General features: G+C 42.2%; 1 protein-coding gene across 1 annotated transcript in view; it reads left to right on the forward strand.

Annotated features, from left to right (window-relative positions):
* LOC126623460 (uncharacterized) overlaps nucleotides 1-6996 on the forward strand; it is a 32050-nt gene extending 25054 nt beyond the window's left edge. The window contains exon 2 of the mRNA XM_050292373.1: nucleotides 5024-6996. Within this exon, the coding sequence (XP_050148330.1) occupies nucleotides 5470-6297 (828 nt within the window). The 5' untranslated portion in view covers nucleotides 5024-5469 and the 3' untranslated portion in view covers nucleotides 6298-6996. The remainder of the gene's footprint in view (nucleotides 1-5023) is intronic.
* The last annotated feature ends 3879 nt before the right edge of the window (nucleotides 6997-10875 follow it).

The raw sequence follows: 10875 nt of genomic DNA on the forward strand, positions 1-10875 counted from the left end.
ACGAAAATAAACTTAAATGGCAGATTGTAAGAGAAACAAATTGTCATACAAAGTTAAGAAGAATCAATGGATGATGGAATGGCAAAGGGGTTCTTCTCCACACATGAAATATATGCAACCTAAATCGATTTCCAGTTATCAATTGAATAAGTTATGAACCTCGACACTCCAAGTTAATTAGGTCCGCTTAAATTAACCTTCAGATTTTCCTAGAATCATTGAATCGGATGAATATGCATCGCAAACAAATTATTCCTAACAAGTTTTCTATATGAACAGCATGATAAAGACACAAGTTAGAATCATTACGTTCTTTGGAAATCATAAGCATCGACAAGGCATTTGTAACTATGGAAAACATGATACTCTTGCCAGGAATCTACTTAACACGATCGTGACTAGCGACCTTCACTACTTGCGAATATAAATTCATAACGATTAGGTGAAACAAATTTATATCCTAGCACCAAATTCAAACATGCAAATCAAGTGTGCACTCTCAATCAACATGCAAGAATAAGTTCTAAATCCAACGGTTAAGCAAATTGTATTCACAACTTATGCAACGATAACTGGAAGTAATCAACTTATTTCACATATATAATCATGGTTTTGAATACACCCTTAGCCAAAACAAAATTAGCCAATCATACTTAAAGCAAAACAAAGATTACATGAATTAGACATTAAAATCCAAAGAAAGAAAACACCTAGAATGCTCCAACTTGGCAGCAAGTGCATCCAAGAATTCTTTTTTCCCTTGCTTGCGGCAGATTGGTTTGTGGACAGGTTTTGGGTAGTTTTATGGTGTAGAATGGATGAGGAATGATATAGAAAGGTTTAGGGTGAGTGTGGAGGAGTGTTGATGGTTGGAGGGTGGTGGAAAACTCGGCAAAGAGGGTGGAATAAGGTGGAGTGGCTGTTATGTTTTCTGGGCACTAAAATGGTGTTTTTGGGGTGTTTTGCTGCCGAAGGTGAGTATGGACGAATTTTCTGCATGAATGATGAATATGGGAGGTTCAACCCTTTGCCAAGGGTTGTAAACATGTATATATAGGCCCCAAAAATCCTAGAGAATCAGATTAGGCAGTAGGGGAAATGCACAGCAAGAAGGGTGAATTTGTGGTGTGCAATGGTCCAAGGATGAAAATGGAGTGGTATTTCAGCTAGGGAGCATGAATGATTGTGTTCATTGCATGGAAATGAAAAGGGGAGGTGAAATGTTTCAAAAATTAGTCAAAGGTGCAGCAACATGTGTTGCACACGGCATTGGATCCCAAATGTGGATGATGAAGCATCAATTGGTGCATGGAATGGTTGTGAAAGTTGTGTGAAATCAGATGGGTGAAGGGAACAAGAGGTATGCAGCAATTGAGTGTGATAATTGAATGTATTGGGGCATGAAATCAGAAATATTTTAGGGGACAAGGATGATTAAGCATGCATGGGAATCCAAAGGGAATGCTATGTGGATTGCACGGCAAGGATGTGTGTCCTTTTGTGGCTGAATTCATGATCCTTTGTACACTAATTCTTCACATTCTTAGCCTCTTTAAGTCTTCAATTTCGTCCAAACCTTGGTTCCAAATATGTGACATGCATTCCAAGCTCCATTTTGCTCCAAAATGCTCCAAAATGCATCTTCTTGCCTACTTTGTCCTTAAAATCTGAAAACACATGAAAATGACTTTAAACATTAAAATAATTAAGGAAACATGACATAAATGCACAAGAACAAGCCAACTAAGTCGCATAAATATGCTCCTATCACGTGTATTGTAACTACAACCTCTAGTGGTATTCTATATGTGAAATATGTAACTACTAATTTTATATGATCGAATAATGTTTCATTTTTCATGTAAAATATGTAACTACTAATCTGGACGAGTACATGGGTAGATTTTACTACGGCAAGCGAGGGTAGCTAGCCGCTAAGATCCTAAAAATCTCCCTACTTGACCGGATTTTGTCCACCCAAAAGTTGGTTAAGGCGGAGCAAAGATTGTCATTTCCATGATTTTAAGTTTCCAAAACATAAATTGAAATAACAAAGAAAAAAAAGTGAAGAAGGCAACTTTAGAGTATGCTTCATAGGGAGACTTTTAGTGAAGAAGAAGACCTATCTAGTTTATTTTTCTTGAGTCGAACGGTGCTGTTACGATATGTTCTTACTTTTAATGTAAAATCGTTCCCATTATGGTAAAGGACCAAAACGTCCCTACCAACCCATCTTATTATTGGGCCAGGCCAGGCCGAATAATGACATTTCCAAAAGCATGCATTCGGTCCACTTTCTTATTTTCTTTGCTTTTTAATTTAATTTTATTTTAATCCACTTAATGCTGGGTATTCCTTCACTTGGCTTGAAGGCGAGAGCAACAATAAGCATTATTTTGCCATTAAAATTAAATAACCAAAAATCCACACCTCTATTTTTCTCAAATCCCTCTTTCTTCCATTTCTCCATCTCTCAATCCGCTGCTGCACCTCACTGAATCGCGAGCTCAGAAACAGGCCGTAGAGATCCGGCACCCCCGCCAATGGAGGCTTCTCCGCAAGGCGGATTCGACAGGGACAAATCCAAGCCCTCCTCTCCCATCTCCGTCGTCTCCAATTTCTGGAAAGCTAATTTTCAATTTAATGTTAAGCTTTCAGTTGAAGCTTTAGAGTTGCAGTTTTGCTTGAACAATTTGAGAATGGTAGCTCTGTAAGGACCCGCAAGTTTTTCTTTATGTCAGCTCTGCAATTTGCTTATTGGATTCTGCCTTACTGGCAATACAAGGAGAAAATAAGCTTTGATTTATGCTTCATTTCAATCAGATATGTGTATATATAATTATATACACACACAACGTTTGTATGTACGTATGTATGTATCAATGTAAATTGGCGCGCACAATTTTTTAACATTTTTTTAGAGAAATGGTGCAACTGACTAATTTTATTGGGCGTTATCGAGTTTTGTGTTGAATCACTAAATATTCAAGTAAAAGTAAATAAATTGCGTGATCGTTGTGTTGTGTGAACTCCACCTATGTAAGTTTATCTTATATTGCCGGTCCCAAGCCCGGATAAAGGAGGAGGGGGAGGGCGTCAGGTAGTCGACAACTGGCACTCCACAGTTACGTCGAATCCTTATGACAATGAATCCAGAACGAAATCGCACTAAAGCTAGGACGTCACCCGTAAGTGGCGCGCTGTGTGGCCCGAGCACAATGATAAGTGAGCAAGGGTCGCTGTATCTCCATCGGCACCCGGATGCAGTGTTAAATGAGCAAGGGGGCCATAGAAACTTCTTTTCGAACGACTCCACTCAAAGTTGTTTGGGAGCATATGCTCCTATCAACTTTACACAAGACACACAAAAGAAGTACTTTGATCCTATTAGACGGGGGATGGTGAAGAAGCTAGGACAGAAGGGTAGAGTTCAAGAGAGTAGAATGCGTTTAGGAACGTGGAATATAGGAACCTTAACGGGAAAATCTATGGAAGTAGTGGAAGTTATGGTGAGGAGAAGGATAAATATTATGTGCCTACAAGAAACTAAGTGGGTTGGTCTTAAGGCAAAGGATCTAGAAAACTCAGGGTTTAAGCTTTGGTATTCGGGCACAAATAGAACGAGAAACGGTGTTGGCATCATTGTGGACAAGACCTTGACACAAGATGTTGTAGATGTTAGAGGGTAAGAGATAGAATCATGGCAATCAAGATTGTAATAGGGAAAGAACTCATCAATGTGATTAGTGCGTACGCACCTCAAGTAGGGTTGGATACGAGTTCGAAGGAGAAATTTTGGGAAGACCTTGGAGACTTGGTGCAAGGAATTGCTCAGACGGAGAAGTTATTTATAGGAGGAGATTTAAATGGACACGTGGGCAGGGAGAAAGGCAACTATGGAGATTTTCATGGTGGCCATGGTTTTGGGGAGAGAAATGAGGATGGGGAAGCTATCTTGGATTTTGCAATGGCATATGACCTTTTCTTAGCCAACACCTTCTTTAAGAAGAGAGAAGAACATGTGATCACCTACAAGAGTGGGTCGTCAAAAACACAAATAGATTTTCTTCTAATGAGGAAAGGGGATCGTATAACTTGTAAGGATTGCAAAGTTATACCGAGGGAGAGCTTGGCTAATCAACATCGCTTGTTGGTGATGGATGTACATTTCAAAAGAGTGAGAAAAAAGAAAAAGACTTGGAAGTTCCCAAAGACTAGATGGTGGAATCTAAAAGGAGAAAAACAAGTCATTTTCAAAGAGCAAGTAATCACCCAGTGTGTGTGGGATAGAGAGGGGGAAGCTAGCCAAATGTGGGATTCCATGGCTAGTTGTATCCGAAAAGTAGCAAAAGAAGTATTAGGAGAGTCCAAGGGCTTTGCTCCACACCAAAAGGAATCTTGGTGGTGGAATGAGGAGGTACAAACAAAGGTGAAGGCTAAGAAGGAATGTTGTAAAGCCTTATACAAGGATAGGACCGATGAAAATGGTGAAAGGTATAGAAGAGCGAAGCAAGAGGCGAAGAAAGCTGTGAGAGAAGCTAAGTTAGCGGCTTATGACGATATGTATAAGCGACTAGATACCAAAGAAGGAGAGTTGGATATCTATAAACTAGCTCGAGCAAGGGAAAAGAAGACAAGGGACCTAAACCAAGTGAGGTGCATCAAGGATGAGGATGGAAAGGTTCTTGCTACAGAGAACGCGGTCAAAGACAGATGGAGAGGTTATTTTCATAATCTTTTCAATGAAGGACATGAAAGGAGTACTCCTTTAGGGGAGTTGAGTAACTCAGAAGAGTGTAGAAACTACTCCTTTTATCGTCGAATCAGGAAGGAAGAAGTGGTTGTAGCTTTGAAGAAGATGAAGCATAGAAAAGCAGTGGGCACAGACGATATATCGATTGAAGTGTGGAAAACCTTGGGAGAGACAGGTATAGCATGGCTCACTGACATTTTCAATAGGATTTTGAAAACGAAGAAGATGCCAAACGAGTGGCGAAAGAGCACCTTGGTGCCTATTTACAAGAATAAGAGCGACGTACAAAATTGCATGAACTATAGGGGTATTAAGCTAATGAGTCATACAATGAAGCTCTGGGAGAGAGTCATTGAGCATAGATTGAGGCAAGAGACACGGGTTTCGGACAACCAATTCGGGTTCATGCCAGGGCGCTCAACCATGGAGGCAATCTATCTCTTACGAAGATTGATGGAAAGATATAGAGATGGGAAAAATGATTTACACATGGTCTTTATAGATTTGGAAAAAGCGTATGATAAGGTCCCAAGAGACATTCTTTGGAGGATTTTAGAGAAGAAATGAGTACGAGTAGCATATATCCAAGTTATAAAGGATATGTATGAAGAGCAAAGACTGCCGTAAGAACTCATGAAGGACAAACCGAAAGCTTCCCCATAACTGTAGGATTACATCAAGGCTCATCCTTAAGTCCTTACCTTTTTGCGTTGGTAATGGATGAGTTAACAGGACATATTCAAGATGATATTCCTTGGTGTATGCTTTTCGCAGACGATATAGTGTTGATAGATGAAACTCAGGATGGGGTAAATGCGAAGCTTAACCTTTGGAGAGAAGTGTTGGAATCTAAAGGTCTTCGCCTAAGCCGATCAAAGACAGAATATATGGAGTGCAAGTTCAGTGCAAATGGAGGCCAAAATGAGTTAGGGGTGAGGATCGGAGATAAGGAAATACCAAAGAGCGACCGTTTTCGCTACCTAGGATCTATCTTGCAAAAGAACGGAGAATTAGATGGAGATCTCAACCATAGAATACAAGCTGGATGGATGAAGTGGAAGAGTGCATCCGGCGTGTTGTGTGATCGTCGTATGCCACTGAAGCTTAAGGGAAAATTTTATAGGGCGGCAATAAGGCCAGCGATGCTGTATGGCACAGAATGTTGGGCGGTGAAGCACCAACACGTACACAAAATGGGTGTAGCGGAGATGAGGATGCTTCGTTGGATGTGTGGGCACACGAGAAAGGATAAGATTAGGAATGAGGATATCCGAGGTAAAGTAGGAGTAGCCAAAATTGAAGGAAAACTGAGAGAAAATCGGTTACGATGGTTTGGACATGTACAAAGAAGGCCTACTGACGCTCCGGTTAGAAGATGCGACTACGGAACAGAGGTTCAGGGCCGAAGGGGTAGAGGAAGACCTAGGAAAACTTTGGAAGAGACTCTAAGAAAAGACTTAGAATACTTGGATCTAACGGAGGACATGACACATGATCGAGCACAATGGCGTTCTAAGATTCATATAGCCGACCCGACTCAGTGACTTGGATTTTTCAAGTCTCCAATCGAGAAGTTTTCCCCACTCGGGAAATTAAGGGAACACTACCTCAACCTACATGCTCCACTCACAAAGCTTCAACATACAAGCTTTAACAAAAGAAAAATTCAAAGAACTTAGTGAAGAAGCCTTTGGTGTATTTAACACAATACGTTGAAATGAAACAAAGCTTATTTATTGATATCTCTAAGAAGTTACAAATATGTACATATACACGAGTCAAAATAAACAAACAAGAGGGAGCATTCACAAAGGTTGCTTAGGAGAAGTCTCAGCAGTCAGCAGAGCCCCAGAAAGAGAAGGCACCGGAGGGGGATCATTCGGAGCCTCAGTATTGGACAACACCCTAGAAGGACGAGGCATCGGAGGTTGATCATTTGGAGCTTCATTACGCGGTACAGCCCCAGAAGACGAAGGCAATAAATGCCTTTGGAACAACAAACCCACAAACCTCTAATGATCATGTAAAATCTGACCATCAGATTCCTTCATCTGGTCAAGCTTCCTCTTCATGTTTGTAGCATGGTCATGAGCGAGCCGGTGCAACTGTTTATTCTCATGCTTGAGCCCTCTAATCTCCTGTTTGAGACTCATCACTTCAGCCGCCAATGATTCAACTTGGCGGGTTCGAGCAAATAGGCGTTGGGCCATATTAGACACAGAACCTGCACACTGAACACTGAGAGCAAGAGAATCCTTAACAGCCAACTCATCAGACCGTTTGGAAAGTAGTTTGTTATCTTTGGGAGTGAGAAGGTTCCTGGCCACCACCGCAACGGTCATATCATTCTTCATCATGGAATCCCCAATGGTAAGAGGATCAGTAGGGGATAAGAAGGATGGGCGCCATATGTTGTCTGGAGAAGGCGTGGCTGCCTCTTTAACAAGGTTCAAGTCAAAACAACGGTCGGAGGGGCCAGACATTTTCAAAGGTGTTGAAGAGAAAAGAGGTCGGACAAATCAAGATCTTAGAAATGCAAGAAGGGAGCTTCTACTGGTAGAGATTCAAGTGTGCTTTGGAACTTAATACCAGCCTCTATAAAAATCCGCACTCGATGGAGCTTCAGAAATCGAAGAGGCGCCTGCTCAGAAATCGAAAAGGCGTTTGCTTTCTCAAAAGCTGGGCTGCTAAGAGACCACGAGGGCCGATCTCAGGAATCGAAGAGGCGTTTGCTTTCTCAAAAGCTGGGCTGCTCAAAGACCACGAAGGTCGATCGCAGAAATCGAAGAGGCGCTTGCTTTCTCAAAAGCTGGGCTGCTCAGAGACCACGAGGGCCGATCTCAGAAATCGAAGAGGCACCTGCTTTTTCAGCCTTGTCAGCACCTGTCACATGCACACTCAACTTTGCGGAAATTACGGGCATTCTATCGAAGATTTCTAGTGAAGTAGAAAGCACGTGAATGTTACTGTTCAATCATTCACTTTCCACACGCAACATCAGCTCACGGGTACCACAGATAACTTTGCCAAAAATCTCTGACAAAGTTTAGACACGTGAAGCTTGCAGCTCCCATTACATCGCTATGACCAAGAAAGGTAAAAGAATAGCAAAGAAACAGCACTAACAAAGTTTAGACACATAAATTTTGAAGGTCTAGCTACCATATTATTACCCACAAGGGTAAAGGAACAGGACCATTGCTGGATAATTGGAAAGTCCCTGTGGGTCAACCTTTGTGCTCCGTGGCAAGGTAGACTAGCAAACAGGCCTAACCTTTACTCACATTCGAGAAAACACTCCCAACAAGATTGCTTGCTTCAAGATCGAAGAGGCACCGTCCTCCGAATCTCGAGAGCCAGACTCCCAACATGATTACTTTCTCAAAAAGCGACGAGACATCGCTCTCCGAATCTCGAGAGCCAGACTCCTAGCAGGATTGCTTTCTCAAAAATCGAAGAGGCACCGTTCTCCGAATCTCGAGAGACAGATCCCCAACAGGATTGCTTGTTCGAAAACCGAAGAGGCACCGCTTTCTCAACTTCGAGAGCCCCTTAGATAAAACTTGTCTGTAATCCTCACACCGCTTTCTCAACTTCGAGAGCCAGATCTCCTTGGATAAAGCTTGTCTGTAATCTTCACACGTAACATCAGCTTTCCAGATACCACAGACCACTTTTTCAAAGTGCTCTGACAGAGTTAAAACACGTGAAGCTGGCAGCTCCCACTACCGTGCTATGACCAAGCAGGGTAAAAGAATAGTATTACTCCTTGTTAGGGAGACTCCTATATATGTCGACCTCCATCCTCAACGGACAGGCAGACCTGCAAAAATGCTCAACCCTTCCTCATATCTGAGAGGGTACTCCCAACGAAGCCTCTCGAAATACTCAGCTTTCTTTCCCCCTGAGAATACCTCTGCAAACAAGCTACACTAGAGCAAGAATATCTCATATCATCAGGGTTAAAAGCAAGAGTATCCCATATCATGCTTTTTCCCTGTCTTTTCCTTTGGCCTTGTTCTTACCTGTAAGACAAGGAGAAAGAGAGCAATCAGTCAGCACTTGGAATCAAGCTTCCAGTCCGAAACTGACTGCCTGGAACCCCATTGCTCTCGAGTACTCATCTTCAACATCTTATGCTTCCCGAGAAGATACCACATCTGCCTGAGGAACAAATAGGGCAAGTGAGAAGGATACAAGGAAGCATGTGGAGACAAGCGCAACAGAACACGTGCCGATACATCCACTACTTTGTCAACAGCAAAAGTATCCCATATCAGCAGGGTCGAACGTACTCTAGATTTGATGGACTTGTTTTGACCCTCAAATTCTTCAGTCGGCCTTATACTCTGGTGGAAACAAGAAAACCCTCCAGCCCAGTTCAAGAATAAGCCTGTGGAAAGTTACTTCTTCAAAAGCAAAAGTATCTCATATCACATTTTCTCCTTTTCTTCTCTTTATCCTTCATGCTACCTGCAAGATAAGGAGAAGGATAACAATCAGCCGGAACTCGAAATCAAACTTCTGATCTGGGACTGATTGCTTGGAGCTCTGATTGCTTACCTTGTCTGTCACCTCTTTCAGCAGATCCCCTAGCTCGGCGACTTGGGGGACTCCTACTACATGGTTTGTATCGCGCTTGACCAAGCCTGAAACTACAAGTAAGCGTCAAGTGAAATTGATACATTACCTTGTGGATCTCCACCAGTTAAAGATACCACCCCTGGAGGGAGGAAGAGTACTTCCAAAGAAGCTGCCACATTTACCTATGAGACAGATAAGGCAAGTGAAGACGATACCACACTTCGGTACTTAAAAGTTTCGTGATTACGAGATCATTCTTCCACAATATTTCCGAATGTCATTTGTACTAAATCATTCACTTGTACTCACTAAAGGAGAGCTTGAACCTATATATTGTGTAAACCCTTCACAATTAATGAGAACTCCTTTACTCTGTGGACGTAGCCAATTTGGGTGAACCACGTACATCTTGTGTTTGCTTCCTGTCTCTATCCATTTACATACTTATCCACACTAATGACCGGAGCAATCTAGCGAATATCACAAACTTAATATTTAAGATGATATTCTTTGGTGTATGCTTTTCGCAAACGATATAGTGTTGATAGATGAAACGCAGGAAGGGGTAAACGCAAAGCTTAACCTTTGGAGAGAAGTGTTGGAATCTAAAGGTCATCGCCTAAGCCGATCAAAGACAGAATATATGGAGTGCAAGTTCAGTGCAAACGGAGGCCAAAATGAGTTAGGGGTGAGGATCGGAGATCAGGAAATTCTAAAGAGCGACCGTTTTCGCTACCTAAGATCTATCTTGCAAAAGAACGGAGAATTTGATGGAGATCTCACCCATAGAATACAAGCTGGATGGATGAAGTGGAAGAGTGCATCCGGCGTGTTGTGTGACCGTCGTAGGCCACTGAAGCTCAAGGGAAAATTTTATAGGACGACAATAAGGCCGGCAATGTTGTATGGCATAGAATGTTGGGCGGTGAAGCATCAACACGTAGGTGTAGTGGAGATGAGGATGCTTCGTTGGATGTGTGGGCACACGAGAAAGGATAAGATTAGGAATGAGGATATCCGAGGTAAAGTAGGAGTAGCCAAAATTGAAGGAAAGAGGAGAGAAAATCGGTTACGGTGGTTTGGACATGTGCAAAGAAGGCCTACTGACGCTCCGGTTCGAAGATGTGACCACGGGACAGAGGTTCAGGGCCGAAGGGGTAGAGGAAGACCTAGGAAAACTTTGGAAGAGACCCTAAGAAAAGACTTAGAATACTTGGATCTAACGGAGGACATGACACAAACCCGAGCACAATGGCGTTCTAGGATTCATATAGCCGACCCCACTTAGTGGGAAAAGGCTTTGTTGTTGTTGTTGTTATCGTTGTGTTGTGAGAGTGAATGAGTTTATTGATAAGAAATTTCGGAAAGGCTTAAAATGTTGCATAGTGGAACTAAAAGATATTCTGTGATGGAGGTTGGAAAACCGTTCAGTTTGGTTTAGCATCAGTTAGGATCGGAATGATGCCTCATGGATTGACTGCTGTGGCGACCAAAGTATTTGCGTTGTGAACCAAAAGTAACAGGAATGTCATTGCTGA

The sequence above is a fragment of the Malus sylvestris genome, chromosome 5, assembly GCF_916048215.2.
Source record: "Malus sylvestris chromosome 5, drMalSylv7.2, whole genome shotgun sequence".
Classification (NCBI taxonomy): domain Eukaryota; kingdom Viridiplantae; phylum Streptophyta; class Magnoliopsida; order Rosales; family Rosaceae; genus Malus; species Malus sylvestris.